The sequence below is a fragment of the Coenobita brevimanus genome, chromosome 18 (genome assembly GCF_032717465.1).
Source record: "Coenobita brevimanus isolate Jiangsu-jjx chromosome 18, ASM3271746v2, whole genome shotgun sequence".
NCBI classification, from domain to species: Eukaryota; Metazoa; Arthropoda; class Malacostraca; order Decapoda; family Coenobitidae; genus Coenobita; species Coenobita brevimanus.
The window spans coordinates 247,501-268,316 of record NC_136971.1 but is presented as its reverse complement, the minus strand read 5'-3'; the positions used below and the strand labels follow the sequence as shown (position 1 = coordinate 268,316).

Genomic DNA, 20,816 nt, shown 5'->3' with positions numbered 1-20,816 from the left:
TAGAGTGATTCCACGTAGGAGCTTTAGAACACTGCCTGACATGACCTCAAGGTATCTTAAAACCTGACCTCTAATCTCCCCATGACCTGACCCTGCACAGACCTGGCTTCCGTGCTGGAGGAGCCAAGGGGTCGACGGTAGATGGACGTGAGGAGGGACACCAAGTATACGCTCAAGGTTGGAGACATTCACTGCATTCCTGTTTATAACGCGCGCGCGCTCGCACATTTGCATGCACGCACGCGCACACACACACACACACACACACACACACACACACACACACACACACACACACACACACACACACACAGAGTTATATGGTTACCATGAAATGCAGTAAACTGTCCCTGAATTGCAGGAAACCATTTGGCTTGTCACGCGTTGTAGAGTCACATGAAGGTAACAATTTATCAAGTGAATGGATGGTGGACGCCCCACCTAAGGTAAAAAAAAAAAAAATATCTGTGATAACAGTTAACTGTTAAGGAAACTTTTTTTTTTGTATCTTGTGAACTGGTTACAGTTCTTTATAAATATAATCCTTAAATTCAGGGGTGGCTTGCTTCGGTTGGAGGCGCCGGTTAATGAGAGGATTGTGTGTGTGAGCAAGTAGACCAGGGAAAACCATTTAATATTTATTCTTTTCGCTTCACCACGAGACTTTTAAACAGGATCTCCTTTGCACAAATCTGTTCGTACCTAGAACTTAAATAAGGACCTTGATGTAAATCGACTCGGCGGGTCATATTCTGGGAAAGGAAAACAAACTTCTGTCACACACAAACGAACATACGACACCAACTACCTCACGTCCACCCCATCTTTTCCCCACACATCCCCTCCCAACTTGACCTAAGCCACTGTCGGAAGGTTTTCTGGCTGCAGCACTCCATAATGAAGATGTCCACTCCCGCAGTGGACTAAAAAGGACTGTACACTTTTTTCTCCCTTCTGCTTAAGCGTGGCCGAAACTGACATCTCTCACTCTTGAATGCTAAGCTGTAACAAGAAATTAACACCAAATTATAACCCTTTTAGATATACACTTTTTCCTTTAACTCGGCCTAAAATTGCCATCTCTCTGTCGTGAATCCTAAGCTGTAACAAGAGATTAACACTAGAGCAATGCAAGTCACGAAGCAGTGATAAGAAGAAGCTATGAAATCGCAGTGATATCTTTTTCAGTCACTGAACTACGGAAATAAACCACAAAAGAACGAAAATCTTGGACAAGTTAAGGTGAACGAACTGTAGCCTGCGTGGACATAGAAAAAGAAATGAAACAAAAAAGCGGCACGGAAAATCTGAGAAAAGAATAGAACAGAGCAAGGTAAAGGAAAAAAAAAAGTGAGTGGAAAAAACTCGAATAGGAGAAACAATAGAAGGTGGATGAGAGAGAGAGAGAGAGAGAGAGAGAGAGAGAGAGACTGACTCCCAAAATAACAATATGACATGATAACACCAAGGGAATCCATTATACCAAATAGGGAACTCTCTGGCGTTTATTCATATACCATTATATAACCCTTACCCCTTTATTGTTATTATTATTATTATTATTATTATTATTATTATTACTACTACTACTACTATAAATCTTCATACACCATCATCATAATGCTTAACCGTTTCGCCGATGGAAGTTCCCCCAAATGAAGAAAGATCGATCGATTCTTTACTATCTCCACCACACCAACACTCCTCAACATCACAATCACCACCAGCACCACCACGATCAGCACTACAATCCCTACCACCACCACCACCACTACCAGCACTAGAACGACAATCACCACCACAGCCACAACTATCACCAAACCTCACAAAAAAAAAAAAAAAACTCCTTACCACAACCATCACCACCACCTCACCACAGCAAGTCACACCACCACCACCACCACCTCAAACAAACAAATAAGCAAGGACACAGGGGCTCACTGGCCAGCACCACAACAACAACGACATTCACTTGTCATTAGGAGTATTGTTGACATTTTTACTCTCCTTACTTCTGGTACAGTCGGGCACAGAAGTTTGTCTTGTACTTGGCACCCGCTTCTTATTTTCCCTTGCTGACTCGTATTTCTAAGCTGAAAAACGTCTGCTATATTTCTCTGACCGTAGGTACAAATATGAGTCAAGTATTCCACCTCTTCTACTCACTTTCCTCTGCTGGCTAACATTCCTAAGCCCGTAGAGGCTTGGTATGTTCTGTAAAATATGTCACCTCATCTACCTCTCACTTTCCTCTGCTGACCATTATTTCCAAGCTGAGAAAGGTCTGGCATAGTTCTCAGCCAAGCATTTAACATCTACTTCTCACTTTCCTCTCCATGCAAATACCCTTAAGATAAGAAAGGTCTTACATGTTTTTTTTGCATACTTCACATGTTTCTCACTTTCCTCTTCTAGCCAATATTCCTAAGCTGAGAGGCTGGTATGTTTCTTTGCCTTATATTCCACATCTACTTCCCACTTTACTCTTTTAGCTCGTATTCCTAAGCTGAGAGAGGTTTAGTAGACTATGCGTCTCTGCTTCTCACTTTACTCTATTGGCTAGTATTCCAGAGTTAGCAGGAGGCTTGGTATGTTTTTCTGGATAATATTTCCCATCTGCTCCTCACTTTCCTTTTTTGACTTGTATTTTTAAGCTGAGAGAAGCCTCATATATTTCTCCGCCAATATTTCGCCTCCTCCACTCGCTTTCCGCTGTTGGTTAATACTTCCCAGCTGAGAGACGCTTCATAAGTTTCTCTACTTTAATATTTACCTCTTCTACTTCCTCCTTTCCTCTGTTGGATAATATTCCTAAATGAGAGGCTTGGCATGTTTCTTGGTCCTCAAATACAAATGTTCGTCTATTATTTGCCCCCTACTGTTTGTCACTTTCGTCTGCTGGCTAATATTCCCGAGCTGAGAAAGAGACTTTGTCTGTTTCTCTGCCTATAGTCGATTCTCAGAGATGTGCTGCAAAGGGAAGGAAAGTGACGGACATATCCTAAGTGTGAGGTAAACACAGAGGAACAGTACGAGAACTTTTGTCCTTGATTGCATAGTAGCCAAAATGCAAGGGGTTTTCCAACTAATGATTTGCCACCTACACCGGTGTGAACACACACACACACACACACACACACACACACACACACACACACACACACACACACACGGCTCCAGTGCGTCTCAACCCTCCATCTTCGAGCCTTCGTATTTGGCAACATCTGATGTTCGAGTGATACATCCACTGTGACTTTTTTTCTCTCTCTTTCTCTTTTTTTCTCGTCCACCGCTTTGGGTAAAATACGATGGTTACTATTTTTTCCACTGTCTCTCATGAATATGGTCCGTCAGGAATGGGATTTGAATTAGTTGTTATTCAATTTTCTCTCCTTGCAGATGCTGCGGGTCTCCTTACGTAATCTCCTTAAGTAATCTTTTTAGTGCTATGACGGACTGAATAACACAGGTTGGTCTATAAATCGAATCCCGCTCCACTAAAAAATCACCTGGCTCTGTCTGCTAGTGTGAGCATGGGTGTTGCAGTGGGACTAGGAAATGAATATATGAAGTAGATTTGACACTAAGTTGACTGAGTCGTCCCTGCAACACACGAGAAAGTGTCCGGTGGAATGAAAGAGGAGCGTTATATATGAATTACCCTGTATATCGTACTCTTGTTTGTTATACGATGTTTTAGAAAAAAAAAATGATATTATCTAGGCTACAGTGTTTATTATCATCACTATTATTATGATGATGATTATTATTATTATTATTATTCTCGCTGCTGTCTGACGCTTTTATTCAGAAAAACCTCTTGAAGTGATGTAACAGATGTGAAATTATTTGCGTTTGTCTGGCGACCTCTGCAAGCATCTGTTCGTCTTACCATAACCCAGTTTTCATGTGACAAACCGTAATATCTCTCCCTAAGCGATTTATTTTGCATGGTACACGTTAATAAACTTTTGTGTTACATATGTCGGTGTAACATCGACGTAGTTTGCTTTAATAACATACTAGAAGGAAGTGACGGGCTACGTGAAGAATAAATGGCTCAGGAAGAGGTGTTACGAAACTTTCAGAATTATCACTGCTACAGCAAGCTCCCTCACTCATCTACAAATGGGACCAGTATAAATAATATTGCTTTGTTAGGTCGGTTTTCTGAGTGGCTTATTAATTGCCTCGTTTACATCAACAGACCCATAAAATATTGCATTTATACCTGGTAGCAGAGAGGGCTTCGTAGCAACTTTTTCCTACCGATTTATTTTGTATATTGCATGTTAACATCCTCTTGTATGTTAGTTATACCGTTTTAATATGGACATAGTTTGCATGATAACTCACCAGTGGATAATGAGGTATAAAGTGCAAAATTAATCACTAGGGAAGCGTTGTTACGGAGTTTCTCAACCACTGGAATCATCTACAAATGGCTCCTACAATCATCTCAAAACGGAACCAGTATGAATAATCCTGTTTGCATTGCACGAGTATATGAGTAGTTTATTTATTTTATTACTTGCCTCTTTTACAGCAACACATATCGTGGCACCTATTCGTTTGCGATTTATTATTCTCTTTTACATCAACACGGGCATAAATTTGAACACTCCCAGTTAGCGAGTGAAGATGTCCATACGATTGCTCCGAAAATGCTGCATAATTGTAAAGTTCCTGGATTTATTTAACTCTAATCTTTGGCCTTCCAGTGAGTATTTTGGTGGTGGTGGTGATGGTGGAGAACTGTGGTAGTGGTGTTGGTGATGACGATGGAGTACTTTGATAGTGGTGTGGTGGTGTGGAGCACTGTGGTGATGGTGGTAGTCATGGAGTGTTTTGGTGGTGGTGATGATGGTGGTGTGGAGTGCTTTGATGGTGATGGTGGTGGTGTGGAGTACTTTGATGGTGATGGTATGGAGTACTTTGGTGATGGTGGTGATGGTGTGGAGTACTTTGGTGATGGTGGTGATGGTGTGGAGTACTTTGGTGATGGTGTGGAATACTCTATATTTACCTCCCTCACTACCATGATGAATTGTATACTGTACTGCTATATCCTGAGGAGTTTATTCAGCTTAGGACAGATTCTTCGAACTAGAGAGGTTAGATACAGCCTTACTTAACCCCTTTAGAGATCTTTCATAAGTTAAAGAAAATCGTCTGGAAGTAGTATGCATAAAAGTCGTATTTGCAGTTTTGTCACCCTCTCATATAGTCGGAACAACTTCATTATTCTGTCCCACTTAACGCCAGATGATTAGACATTGCTGGAGTATCATAGCAACCTGAGTATTACTTACAAATAAAAAAAATAAAACAGGCATCGTGGAGATGAGGATGTTTATGAGATGCAGGCCGTAGGGAATCACAATACATCCAGGGACAAGGGTAACCACTTAGACTCTCTCTCTCTCTCTCTCTCTCTCTCTCTCTCTCTCTCTCTCTCCTTCCTAATTTTTCCGTGTAACATGACGTTAGCCGTAGCAATATACAAACACTGTTCTTCTCAGACGGAGGGTCATTGTAATGTCACTCAACTACGGTGCCGCCTCGCTTCTCCCCATCACCGTCGCGACTTCACTGTATTTATGACAGTGAAAATAAGCGGCATACAATTTTTGCTTATCCTACGGCTCTCTCGGGATTTATCAGCAGTGGAGTTGCATTGTAAATAATTAATGCCAGGCTGGCCATTGTCTATTCTGCCTGAGACATCGCCGCATTGTGCACGGCGTGGAAGGCTGCGCGCACCTCGTCCTTAGCGATTTGTATATCACACCTTAATCATTAACGATATTTTCTGCGTCGACTTGTGGCACCTTCTCCTGAGCGATTTATTTTCCACATTACACCTTTATCCTTTTCGTTCATTTAATCCATATCAGTTTAATAATAAACATACTTTGCATCATTAACATGCTAGAGGATTCTGAGTGCAATGAGCAGAATAAATCGCTAAGAAGGATGTGTTACGAAATCTTCAAAGAAACCCAAATAAGCGTCCTACTGCCATAAAATTCACCATCCCGTTCATCATCTCGATAAACATCTCTGTAAACATCGTCAGGATAAACTTCATTTAAAATATAAACGTCGCCTATATAACAACCCAATCATCACCCCTACTGTCAAAAATCAAGACATTACCACTAACGTCATATACATCAACATCCCGTACATCACCTCTATAAACAAGTCCATAAACATCGCCAGTAAATACATCACTTCTGTAATATAGGCATCAACTCTAGAAACATCCAACCCGTCGCCTCTCCCGTCATAAACATCAACTTTCCATTTTTGTAACCTGAGTAATTTGTCTCAACTTCATCACTTTCATGGCCTGGCAAGTTCGAAAATGGACTGACTAAATGTGGCATAGGGATGATACGAAAAAATACGAACTTTAAATTGTGCTATATTGCTTTTACTCGGACTTGGCCTAAGATCCCTCTCTCCATTCTGACTGCTGAGTTGTAACGGGAGATTAAAATGTGATGCTAGTCACGAAGCAGGCCAATATAATAGATGTAAAGCCGTTGTATAGTCTTCATCACTGTCATAATAAAATCACAGCCTCGAAAGCAACAGCTTAATTTGAACTGGATCACTATTTATGTCCGCAACTGTACAGGGGAGTATTCTATGAGGTTATGGAGAATCCGTTAAAATCTTTTCAGTAGCGATTTAGTTCGCACAATATCCTCATGTCTGACGCTGATGCAAATGATGTTGATATGAACACGATACTATTAGCTTACAAGAGGTGTAATATACAAAATAAATCGCTTTAGCAGAGTTGTTACGAAGCCTCCTATGCCACTCTGAATACGGACGACTTTCTTTTTTTTCACAGCTGTGAAGTGGATCAGTATTTTTGTTGGCAGCTGTAAATAATTCATCCATCTAGCATAATTTTTGCAACACAAGAAGATTTACCAGAAAGGAAAAAAAAATCTTGCTATATATTATGTACTTACCGAGGCTGGTGAGGGCGGACGCTGCTGCCTGGGTGTCTTTGCACTTCATGGCGAGGACGAGCTGGTATCTGTGTGAAGTGAGCGCCTCTTTGTAGTTGCCCTTGCTGAAGTACGCACTGCCTAGGTTACCGTGGGCCCGGCACTCCCCTGCGATGTCGCCCAGGGATTTTGCCACGGCTAGGTCTTGTTGCATGTACGAGACCGCCTGTAGAAGACAGATAAGTAGATTTGATTTATAAACACACACAAAAAAACACAGGATATATAGACAGATAATGCTAACGTGTTTAAGCTAATTCTGACGAATGATAGGCGCCGCCTGCACTGGAAATGAGAAAAAGAAGGATATTGGCATAACCGTACTTATCAATATTCTCTTGTATGTTATATATGAATACTATATCGAACAACTCGCTGAGAAAAAGATGCTACGATCCTATGCGGCTTCGTATACAAGCATCTCTTCTAAATGAGAAGCTCATGTCTGGGTATACACAAAATCCTATTGTTACTGGAAAGACTAAAATTTCCCTTACGTTCTGCTTCTCCACATACATCTTTTGCATATCTGCCTCTAAAGCGAAGTAATCTGTACATACATCACTCCTTATGACCTCTGAGTTTGTCCCCTTTATACAGATAAGCCAATGAAATGTGTCCTCTAAGTAGATGCATGTTTTTTGATGGGGTTCTGTCTGTCTCTCTCTCTCGGTTTCTCTTCCACCCCATCTCTCTCTCTCTCTCTCTCTCTCTCTCTCTCTCTGTCTCTCTCACACACACACACACACTTCCTTTCCTATGTTGGATAAAACCGCTCAACTGCAGCAAAACTAAAAAAAAAAAATGGGAAATGCGTCATCGGACTTGAGATTACCACTAGATCATTCTGTAAGTATCTTTTCGGCTGTTTCGCATGTGACACTTAGGCGTCGTGGTCAAAATACACATGAATAAAATCGCCTAGAGGCAGTGGATTGATTTTAATGATTCTTTTTTTCTTTTTTTTTTGCCCAGTTACTGCTGAACGATCTTATCAAACTAAGGAAAAACCCTCTCAATTCACTGACCCTTCCATCTCGAAAAGGTACCCTTGAATAAAATCGTCTGGAGGTACGGCGAACACTATAAGAAGGAAGGCAATCTGTAACTCTTCAGGACGGAAAGTCTCTAGTGAGTAATAACCGTGTAGAAACAGCAAGGGATAAAATGACGGATAACCGCAACCCTCCATTACCAAAAGCCTCTCCCGAGAATAAAAGCGTCCGGATATAGCACGAGTAAAAAAATATATATACATCAGCATCGGTGTAGGAGTATTTTTCGCCGATGCTTAGCATGGGTGGGTAGGGTGTGGTAGTAACAATACACCTGAAGAAAATCGTCTGGTAACAACAAGTAGGAAAAAAAAAAAAGAGTAGGTCATCTGTTTTGACGGCTTAGCCCATTCACGACGGGATTTCCTTTTAAATTCTTACCATCTCTAGACGATTTTATTCAGCTTAGGGAAGACTTTTCTAGCTCAAGTGGGGTCAAAACACGGGGCTTTTCCTGAGGTGAATAAAATAGTCTGGTACGAGAAAGAATTTAAAAAAGAGAACGCTTAATTCTGTATCCTGTATGAGTATTTTTCGGCTGTGTTTCGCATGGGTGGGTCGGGCGTCGTGGTCACAATACACCTGTCCGCACAGCCAAGCCTCTCTCTACGTCGGGATTAGAGAGAGCTTGTGCCCAGTTTTTGTGGTGAGGGCAACCAAGCAGTGTGTGTGTGTGTGTGTGTGTGTGTGTGTGTGTGTGTGTGTGTGTGTGTGTGTGTGTGTGTGTGTGTGTGTGTGTGTGTGTGTGTGTGTGTGTGTGTGTGTGTGTGTGTGTGTGTGTGTGTGTGTGTGTGTGTGTGTGTGTGTGTGTGTGTGTGTGTGTGTGTGTGTGTGTGTGTGTGTGTGTGTGTGTGTGTGTGTGTGTGTGTGTGTGTGTGTGTGTGTGTGTGTGTGTGTGTGTGTGTGTGTGTGTGTGTGTGTGTGTGTGTGTGTGTGTGTGTGTGTGTGTGTGTGTGTGTGTGTGTGTGTGTGTGTGTGTGTGTGTGTGTGTGTGTGTGTGTGTGTGTGTGTGTGTGTGTGTGTGTGTGTGTGTGTGTGTGTGTGTGTGTGTGTGTGTGTGTGTGTGTGTGTGTGTGTGTGTGTGTGTGTGTGTGTGTGTGTGTGTGTGTGTGTGTGTGTGTGTGTGTGTGTGTGTGTGTGTGTGTGTGTGTGTGTGTGTGTGTGTGTGTGTGTGTGTGTGTGTGTGTGTGTGTGTGTGTGTGTGTGTGTGTGTGTGTGTGTGTGTGTGTGTGTGTGTGTGTGTGTGTGTGTGTGTGTGTGTGTGTGTGTGTGTGTGTGTGTGTGTGTGTGTGTGTGTGTGTGTGTGTGTGTGTGTGTGTGTGTGTGTGTGTGTGTGTGTGTGTGTGTGTGTGTGTGTGTGTGTGTGTGTGTGTGTGTGTGTGTGTGTGTGTGTGTGCGTGTGCGTGCGTGCGTGCGTGCGTGCGTGTAAATTTTTTTGGGGTGTAAGAAATAAAAGGAAGATGAATGGACACTGAGGAAGGGGACTGATGAATAACATGAATAGCGTACTAAGAGGAAGGGGAGTGATGGATAAGACGAATGGGGCACTGTAGGATGGAAATGATGAGTGAGATGAATAGGGCGCTGTGGGGTGGAAATGATGAGTAAGATGAATGGGGCACTGTAGGATGGAAATGATGAGTGAGATGAATAGGGCGCTGTGGGATGGAAATGATGAGTGAGATGAATGGGGCGCTGTGGGGTGGAAATGATGTGTAAGATGAATAGGGCGCTTAGAGGGGGAGTGATGAATATGATGAACGGAGTAGAGTAAGATAAAAAAGATGAATGAAGAGAATATAGAGGAGTTTTTATTTTTGTCGTTGTGGCCACAGGATCATCTCAAACGTAAACACAGTGGACTGCAGGTACATAGCCCTTCTCCTGCAGTCCACCATCAAACAGCCTGCGTAGCCGCCCCGTTATATCAGTGCCACCAGGTGAAAGCGTCCCTCTCCAGTACTAGACGATATTAAAATAAACTGTAATGAGGAGGAAGGTGAAACTGGGTAATAGGTGAGGTGAAAAGGCAAAAAGATGGGGACATTATAAAAACAAATGGGAAGAAAAAGAACTCTGAAAAAAAAGGAATGGAGAGAGAGGGGAAATGAGACAAAAAAATACAAATAAATAAAATATGGGCTATGAAAAGAGGAAAGAGGAAGACGCTTTTATGAGGGAGGATAATATGAGAGAAACAGACGGAAAACTGGGGGAATATAAGAACGCAGCCATGCAGACGATGATGCATGTGCACACTCGCAAAAACTTTCTTGCAGTGGCAGCTGGAAGAAGGACGAAGTAGGAAGAAAAATATAATGCAAGATGTTAAAATGGGTGGAAACACACACACACACACACACACACACACACACACACACACACACACACATTTTTTTAAACGGAGCAGAGGAAGGAAAAACAAATGAATTTAAAAATCATACACCAGATTTCAGGTGTCTTCCATTTATAGAAAATCTTTAACAGTTGGACTTGAACAACTGTAGGTTGAAGTCTGGGGAGAAACTCTCTGGGGAAACGAGTTCCAAAGAGTTGCAGCTTGGGGAACAAAAGAACTCTGACAGGCAGAAGTTCTGCAATATGGCAGTGTGACAGTCCAGTCATGAGCGCTACCAGATGCCTGTGTTGCAAGAGGGAAGACATGGAGAGGTGGCACAATGGATGTGACTTCGTCCGAGCATTTGCAATAATTCTAAAAGCTTTATTCTGAATATTGTATAGTTGTTTTAATGCAACCTCTCCACATCCATACCACAACGGTTAGCAATATTCCATCTGTGAGTGCACATGACATAAATTATAGCCAACATATATACAAACACACACACAAATGAAAGATGTTTAAAGTGGATAGAAGGAAAGTGATGCAGTCATCTTTAAATTGGAATTGTGACATACGATTCCAATGCGCCTAATTCACAACTGGAAAATAATGTGTTACGAGAGAAACACAAATCCTTTCTCAGCCAGTAGAGGGAAGTGAGAAAGAGAAGGAACATTACGGCGCAGAGGGAATGTTATCCAACACTGGAAAGTAAGAAGTGACTCGTATTGGTCGAAAACATACCACACCACACTCATCCAAGGAACATCAACCAGCAAAGGAAAGTAAGAAAGACGAAGTATAAAATACATACCAAGGCTCTTTCATGTTAGCAATATTAGGAAACGACAATAAAAAGAAGTGAAATATTTCTGACTATACCTTGTCGAGTGAACTGCGTGTCCAGTACGCGAAAGACAGTCCAACCTCTACTCTTACGGAATGTGTACCAATCTTCAGGGCAGATTCAAGGAATATTTAGTCAGGAACGAAAGAAAAGAAAAAGAAGGGGTGCAATATTAGAGAAACTCGTCCCTAACCGTACATTATTGAAAGACGTGTGAAGCGGAAAGTCAGAAAGAGAAGGCAAAATTTTGTTTCAACCATACCACGAAAGCGGAACTGGGTATCCAGAAGGAATCATGTCGGTACATCATCTAAAGACTCGAAAATATATTAAGCCCCTCTTATCTTAGGAATATTAGCCATGAGATGGGACTAAGAAAGGGAAGAGGAAAGTTATTACCTTATCGAGTGAATTGAGTGCCCAGTAGGCGGAAGACAGCGCTGAGAACACGGAACCTCTCAGCTTCAAGGAACATGTGCCGATCTTGAGGGCCGACTCGAGGACGACAACAGCAGCAGCGTAGTGACCCGCAGCCAGCAGCTCCTGCCCTATGACGGAGATGATGACGAAGGGGCTTTTGTCTAACCTCATCGTCTGCAGCTGTCGATAGGTGGGCTCCAGGGTGGCTGTAGAAAGAGGGGGAGGAAGGATGATTAATTGTGTTTGTAAATTAATCAGTCTTTATTATTGCTGTATTGGCATAATATTACACACACACACACACACACACACACACACACACACACACACACACACACACACACAATTAAAAAAAGGAATGTGAAGACAGGAAAGCAAATGGAGTAACTAAAAATGACGGAAAAAAAATAATAAGAAAGGCATAGAAATATCAAATAACAACGAACGATATTGCGAGTAAAATAAAAAAATTGAGGAATAAATGAAGAAAGGCGTGGGAATTAAAAATAAATAAAAATGAATGGTAAAGCGAGCAAAATATAAAATGAAGTCTGTAATCTAATAACAACTGGTTAAGCGGACAGCAACACAAGCACTCTAGTTCATAAATACTATACTCAGCTGTGTGTGTGTGTGTGTGTGTGTGTGTGTGTGTGTGTGTGTGTGTGTGTGTGTGTGTGTGTGTGTGTGTGTGTGTGTGTGTGTGTGTGTGTGTGTGTGTGTGTGTGTGTGTGTGTGTGTGTGTGTGTGTGTGTGTGTGTGTGTGTGTGTGTGTGTGTGTGTGTGTGTGTGTGTGTGTGTGTGTGTGTAAGGCTCTACAGTATTCACTCAACCACAAACAGGTACCAGATATAGCTTGCACGACAATCTAGCAGACAGATAAATAACAGAAATATACTCGTATGTGATAGGCACACACACACACACACACACACACACACACACACACACACACACACACACACACACACACACATTCTCTCTCTCTCTCTCTCTCTCTCTCTCTCACCACACATAGTAACAGCCATGGTAAAGACTACTCGTATAGGCAGAGTCAAAATTTCGCTTCAGTTTTTCGAACTTTTGCAGCTTTTTTCATGTGGCTAACGACAGCAAATGACAATACTATACTGCTCAGCATTTTTTCCACAGCACATCTTCGTGACTATCATCACATTCTAGTGTTACTCTGGAAAGAAACGGTGGATGTGGAACTTTGGAGAGGATAATTGCGAGTCCCTCAGGGATGTGATGGCGATGTGGTCGGAAGATATACGAGAGGGGAGGGTGTGAGCTGGAGGGAAGGCAGCCTGATGGCGGAGAAAAGGGTGACATGGAGGCGATTCGTTAGTGACCGTCCCTTACGGGATTACAGCGCTTGGCCTGAGACAGAGACTGATGGCGTCGTGGGAGTAATTAAGTTCTGCCACGTGAAAACAAACCGACTACAAGGGGTAAGTGAGAGTGGCTTGAGAAGTGATTACTGCCTGCTTCCTCACCTCTCCATGGTAGGAGTGGCACAGTTCCCTCAGTTGAAAACAAACCGATAGTATCCATGGAGACTTCCTCCCACCTCATAGCCATAGCTCATGGAATTTCATGCAACCACAATTTAACATTCAAGTTGTGGTGTGACCCAGTCCCGCCAGGTGAAAGCAAACCAGGGCATGGAAGGAGTGAGTCACCCACTTCCGTCAAATGAAAATTAACTGTCTACAGTGACCAAGGAGACTCATTTCCACCTCGTAACTAAGGCTGATCGAATTTTATGCAACCACGATTTAACACTGAAACTGTGGGAGTGACCCAGTTCCGTCATGTGAAAACAAACCAACTGCAGCAACCAAGGAGACTCATCCCCACCTCATGCATTCATTGATTAGTATTCAAATTGTAGAAGTGGCCCAGTTCCCTCAGGTGAAAGCAATCCAGGGCGTGCAAGGGAGTGGCTGGAAACTAGCCTGACCTCGCTATTGTCTGGCCTACATCACGTTATTAAGTCCAAGGATCGTACTTATTAACACTCTCAGCTGGAACATGTACTAGAGTTGTCCCGATCATGAAAAGGTTAAGGGAAGCAATATTAACACCCTCAGGCTCCTGGGGCTCACTCGCAGCTGAAGAAAGCCGTTTGGTGCTGACTAGAATCCAATATTAGGTTTCCCTACCTCGAGAGAGTTTTAGGTACAGCATCCACACTCTAAACCGAATATGATCGCGTGGCGCTGGCTGCAAGAGAATACTAGAGTTGTCCCGACCATGAGAGGCTTGAGGAGTAACAACATTAATATCTAGGTACCCATGACATGCTCTCTGCTAAATAAAATCGTCTGGCGTTAGTTGCAGTACAATACTACAGTTGCCCCGATCATGAAAGGATTAGGGATCCTAATCATTTTTTGCTACAAACAAGTTTCCATAATAATTAACTATCATTATGCATCAATAATTAACTATCATTATGGATCAACTGCTTCTGTATCCCCATAAAGGAGGTTGATGGACTTCAGAAGAGCGGCTCAGTCTGCAGTCCACGGGGTCCATGTTTCAGATAAAGCTGGGGCTACAACTGATAATACTGCAGATCACTTTTTTTTTTTTTCTAAGTTTGTAATTTTTATATAGACCCTAGTACTGCTGTGATGTTTTACCGCATCTATATGAGGGAAAACAAACGAGCAAATATTCCTTTCATCTTCTGTCTTTCTTTCCTTCAGCCTTTCCTCGTCTTTCTGTCTACGGGTGACTTTTCACTCTCTCTTGTGTCTTTCTTTCCATCATTCTTTCCTCTTCTACCTGTGGGTGACTCTGCACTGAGTGACATCCCAAATAGTTCCCTGAACACCAGGAAACCATTTACTACGATGGGTGGTAACCATATAACCAAATTTTGGCGCCTGGTGGTTTAGTGGGTAATTATTGTGCTCCAATCGGATTAAGCCGGTGAAGGTTTATATCTAAGGGGTGGTTGGAGTTTACTGCTCACGTAATGCCACTCAGGGGTTTGTCACTCTCATCTTAAATGTCAGGACCAACTGCCTAGCCCCGGACTCCTACGCTCCTCGTGGGGCAACGTAGGATTGGATGATGGATATATATAGTACGGTGCCAAGTTCTTTTTATGTTAACTTGGCCTAAAACTGCCACCTCTCCATCTCGAACGCCGAGGTGCAGCAATACTCCGACACTAGAACATGGGCTAGTCACGAAGGTGTGCTATGGAAAGCATGTAAATCTGCAGCATGGTCTTCTTCTGCCACTGAGCTACGTGAAACAAGCAACAAAAGGATGAAAACTTCCGCCAAGTTGAAGTAAGAAGAGTATGGCCTTCATATACATGGCTTAAGCTTAGAAGCCTTTATAAATACAAAGGCCAACTCATGGCACGCCTGAGCGGGTCCGGAAGCGTCGTTATATATATGTTACACGCTCAGCCAAACAATAAGATCCCGAGATATCGTATAAGATGAAGAGACGGAACGGGGCAACGAGGACTGCTGGCCATAACATACTGTCAGGGAACTGTTATTATTATGGTTCGGTCGTGTTTAAGAGTTCAGCGCTTTGAATCATTACGTTGGGGGACCCTTCAGAAACCGTTATAACTGTTGTCGGGCGATTATATCCGTTATTTTTGTTTTTTCAGCCTCCCTTACGTTATTTCCGTTATTCTTTTTAAAGAAGTTACATCTGTTATTCTGAGTTTGGTGCTGGAGAGGGACGCTTTCGCGTAGTGGCACTGTCATAGCCAGGTGGTTCTGCTGCCTGATAGTACAAACGTCCCTTAACTACTTCCCTATCCCCCGAAAGAAGGATAGTGGACCGCAGAAGGGCAACTTAAGCCTGAAGTTCACCGGGTTCAAGTCTAGATGAGCCTGGGGTTTCAGCTATTACAAATGCTTAATTTTCAAGCTCTCTTATAATCGTTATCTTTACCTTTCTTTCTCTTCTCTTCGGTGGCTTTATTTTTTAAGCTCTATAATATCAGTTCCCTCTATTTTTCAAACTCTATTATACCCGTTACTTGTTTTTTTTTTTCTTTTTTTAAGTTCTCGATAAACTAGTTATCTGAGAGAGGCATGTGGAGTTACACGGAGACAGACAGACAGACAAATATTGAAGTGAAGGGGAGCAATCGTGTTAATGTGAATACGCTGGAAAGCAACAGGAAAAATTCTCTGATATTGTTTGGTCTTGTTGAGATAATGTAAAACGAGAGACTGATCATGAGAGTGTATGTGAGTGAGGTGGAGGGGGGGACAGGGAAGGGGGGGTGGAACCGAGAATGAGATTGAGAGATGAGGTGGAGAGGTATATATATATATATATATATATATATATATATATATATATATATATATGAGACAGGTGTGTAGGGGTGAAATTATGGCAGCCTGATGGCAAAGGACAGAGTGACATGGAGGCGATTCGTTTGTCTAATACACAAAAGGTTTTTCATCTGGACATGGCCCAGATTTTTGTCCCTAGGCAAATCATTTCACGTTGTTCTGACAGAGAAAATCAGTATATATATAAATAAACAGATACCGTACAGTGTTATGACTCAACATCTTCACGTTGCTCTGATAAGGAAAATAAATATATAAATAAATAAATAGTGTTATGACTCAACATCCTTTCTGAGCACATTTCTGTGACTAGTATCATATTCTAGTATTTACCTTTGTTACTGGTTATACATCCTTTCCAGAGTACCTCTTCGTTACGACCACCACATTTTAGTCTTTTGTTATAGGCTCAGCAGCATTTCTATTACCATTCTACGTGACTAGTACCATATCTTTATGTTAATCTACTGTTACAACTCAGCATTTAAGATGAAGAGATGGCAATTTTAGGACAAGTTAAAGTGAAAAGCGTATACTTAAGCTTATGAGAGCTTATACATACAGCTCATGCGCAGAGGCCGCGTTTTTGTTCAGAGGCTGCGTTTGTTTTTCCTCTCGGCTAATTACTCTTTGCATTATCGTCCAATTTACTTAGCGGATTATATTATATTTATAGTTTTTGCAATGAACTGACACCGACAAGGAAATTGTATCGATACAGGAGATTATAAGGGGAAATTTTGGACCATTTTTTTCCCTCTTAATAATGACAAGCACGATCATAGCATTAAGTCCTAAAAGAAAAATGTAAACTTACGGACTGGATGATGATGATGATGATGAGGAGGAGGAGGAGCAGGATATGTGTGTGTGTGTGTGTGTGTGTGTGTGTGTGTGTGTGTGTGTGTGTGTTTTCCTTTTTCATGTTTCTGAATCCCACCCACACCATAAATACTGTATATAATTATAACTGAAATAAGTTGGCGGTGATGATGATGATGATGATGATGATGATAATAATCATAATAATAATAATAATAATAATAATAATAATAATAATAATGATGATGATGAGTATTCTGGAATGTGCGTCAAGTTCAACAATGTAACTGTTCGTCCCGGAATGAGTGTAGGCTAATTTGGCTCCAGCAACTGCGACTAAGTATGCATAGTTGGCGCACAGTATGAGAGCATTACTGTGCAGTGTGAGCATCTCTGCATGATCACGGTGCGCATGATAATAGTTTCCTCCCCCTGCTTTTACAGTAGGGGACAAAAGTTTGCATTAGTCGCATTCTAGGTAGCATGGAAGGCTTCGTGGCACCTCATCCATAGCAATTTGTTTCGGATATTAAGCCTCCATATTCTCTTGTTAGGTTACTGATGCAAACTCAGTCGATATTATAACTAAGTAAACATCATGCAAGAGAATGTTCAGGTGTAATGTGTAGCGTAAATCGCTAAGAAAGATGTGCTGCCAAGCCTCCTATGCCACTTAAAATACGGCTCAATGATCCACCTCTTCCACTTTTCATTCTAACTTCCTCAGCTGAGAGACGCTTGGTAACATTCCACCTTTTCTACTTCTGAAATTCCTCTGTTAGCTAATATTCCTCAGCTGAGATAGGTTTCGTATGTTTCTCTCCCCACATATACAAAAGTTCGCCTACTGTTTCCCTCCTGTTTTTCACTTTCGTCTGCTGGCTAATATTCCTAAGCTGAGAGAAACTTGGTAATGTTTCTCCTCTTCTACTTCTTTCTTTCCTCTTCTGGCTAACATTACCAAACTGAGATAAGCTCGGCAATATTTCACCTCTTTTTCTTATGCTCTTGTGTGTTGTTTATATCATTTTATTATTGACATCGTTTCTATTAAGAACACAGAGGAGGCTACTGAGGTGTACGGTATACACAAAGGAAGCTACTGAGGTGTATACACAGAGGAGGCTACTGAGTTGTATACAATGCAGAAGTTTCCATTAAGAATACAGAGAAGGTTACTGAGGAGTATACAATGCAGAATAAATCGCCAAGGAAAGTGTTTGGTGAAATCTCCAAAGCCACAGAGAATACGAGTCACTGGGCGAACTTCTGTCCCCCGCTGTATGCATGTAAATACAACGACCCCTAAGCTTGTAAGGGTTGGCCTTATTCATTAGTAAAGAACAAGTGGCTTATCTAACCCAGCTCAAGGCAGCCTGAAGTTGCCAAAGCATCCTATGTGAAGTTGCCCAGGCTTCTATGAAGGAATTTGACTTATACTACCTTATACTAAACTTGCCTTATATTGTCTGATACTACTCCTGCCTTATACTGACTTATACTAAACTTGCCTTATACTGACTTATACTACACTTGCCTTATATTGACTTATACTACCTTATACTAAACTTGCCCTATACTGTCTGATACTACTACACCTGCCTTATACTGACTTATACTAAACTTGCCTTATATTGACTTATACTACCTTATATACTAAACTTGCCTTATACTGACTTTACCTTATACTGAATTCGCCATATACTTAACTGGACTTACTGGATTTGCCTTTTACTACTTTAGCCTTATATTAAGTTTGCCTTACACATAATTTATTTCATCCTGAATCTGTCTTATGCTAAATTTGTCTTACTCTGAATTTGCCTTACACTGAATTCGTCTTAGACTATATTTGCCTTACACACACACACACACACACACACACACACACACACACACACACACACACACACACACACACACACACAGAAATTAAATATTTTCTCCTTACTAAATAAATAAGTTACCACCTGGAATGGTTACGGGTTGAAGCACCAGTGGCAAGCTGTTGGGTGTTGAACAGGTTGCCACGAGACCAAGCAAGTTACCAAGGGATCGAGTTTGCTTGAGGCGGAGCGGGGAGAAAATTGAGAGCTGAATGAGTACACTCTCTAGCACTTCTTCCTGACTGTTCACGTTTCACCTTAACTTGGCCTCAATTTATCATAGCTTCATCTTCAATACTCTCACTTCCACACCCACACTCGCAGACTGAGCTAACCTTGCAGTACAGTAGCCCCTTTGCACTTCTACCTTATCATTTTCGCTTCATTTAAACACTGGCCTAAAACTGCCATACATTCATCTTGAATACTCTCATATCCACGCCCACACCAGAACACTGAGCCGTCCTAGCAGCACATAATATACCCCCGGGTGAGTTTCTAGCGGAGTGCTATTTACGGACCACCTTGTAATTCCTATACTTCCTTTACCATAACCTGGCACAGATTTTCTTCCTTATGCAGCCTATTTCACGAGGCTCACTGGCAGAGAAGAGGTAAAGCTGTGGGTTTTATTGTACATCCTCGCCATCACAATTTTTCGTGACCAGCATCCTACTCAAGTGATCGCTTGCTTCAGCTTGGCATTCAAGACGGAGAGACGGTAATTCTGTGCCAAGCTGAAGTGAAGAGAGGATAGTCGGCTGCTGTTCACCTGCCGGCACAGGGTCACAAATACGATATCGTAGTTCCATGAAATTCGATGAGCCTCTGTTAAGAGGTTGAAACGATTCTCCTTGGTTACTAGTCAAATCAACCCTCCAGTCTGACTATTCTTGGCCATCAACTGAGCTGCAAGGGGTTCGGGAGGGTTGTCACATGAAAACAAACGGACTATATACTTTAAACTACCTTATCTTCATCTCGAATACTTAGTTATGACGACAGATTAACACTAGGGTAAGGTGCTAGTCAAGAAGAAATGCTATGGAAAGGATGCAGAGTCAGAGTATTATTCTGCCACTGAGCTATTGGAAATGCTACAAAATGACAAATATCTGAGAGAAAGAGAGAGAGAGAGAGAGAGGGGGGGGGGTTACGAGTTGGAGGAAGGTGGTGGTAAGTCGAGGGGAAGTAATCTCTACTTTAATTTGAATTACTGAAGAGCAACAGGAATTTCTTCATCCTATCCTACACCCCAACACAATTCTCTCTCCCTCTCTCTCTCCCCCCCCTCTCTCTCTCTCTCTCTCTTTCTCTCTCTCTCTCTCTCTCTCTCTCTGCAGAAACAGACTGTCAAACGTGGATAAATAGATATCTAGATAGACAGATAGATAGACAGAAGAGAAGAGATGGAAACAAATTAAATTCAAGTTGATCAAAAGGTTATTATGCACACGTCCCCCTATCTATACACTCTACTGTACGTACAACAAATTATATTCAAGATAATGTTCTTTATGTGTGACAGCAAAATATAATCAGCTTAAATATCTGCATACGGGCCCTTAATAACGACTATATTAAGTTCTTTATGGTAGGTGGGGGCGGCCGCCATCCACTCACTTGATATAGAGCTACTTTCAGGTAACCCTAGACTGAGTGACAAACCGAATGGCTTACTGTACACCAGGACAATATTTCCTTCGCTAGGGAGGCAACCATATTACCAAATGACATCTGATGGTCTAGTGGGTTAAGGTGTTCCAACCGGATGGAACCTGAGAGGGTTTGCATCTGGGGAGTGGTTGGGGTTTATTGCCCACATAATGCCACTCAGGTGCAAGTGAGTTTGGTTACCTTCGCCTGTGCTCATGCTAGGAGAGAAAAGGATCGGATGATGGATGAATGGATGCAAAGTCCAGTGAGAAGTGGACCTTGGCTGGATGCATGGGTGGATGACTGAAGTTCTTGAATCCCGTGACTTTTTTTTTTCTTGTACTTGATCCTTATTGCTACCAGATGATTTTATTCAGTTTTTGTGAGAAATGCAAATTGAAAGAGT

The 20,816-nt window shown here is 42.0% G+C and overlaps 1 protein-coding gene across 1 annotated transcript in view; it reads right to left on the bottom strand.

Annotated features, from left to right (window-relative positions):
* LOC145391342 (tetratricopeptide repeat protein 28) overlaps window positions 1-20,816 on the bottom strand; it is a 201,905-nt gene that overhangs the window by 54,869 nt on the left and 126,220 nt on the right. Inside the window, exons 4-5 of the mRNA XM_080265941.1 lie at window positions 11,677-11,903; window positions 6,993-7,197 (exon numbers count right to left, since the gene is read on the bottom strand). Coding sequence (XP_080122067.1) covers window positions 6,993-7,197; window positions 11,677-11,903 — 432 coding nt within the window. The remainder of the gene's footprint in view (window positions 1-6,992; window positions 7,198-11,676; window positions 11,904-20,816) is intronic.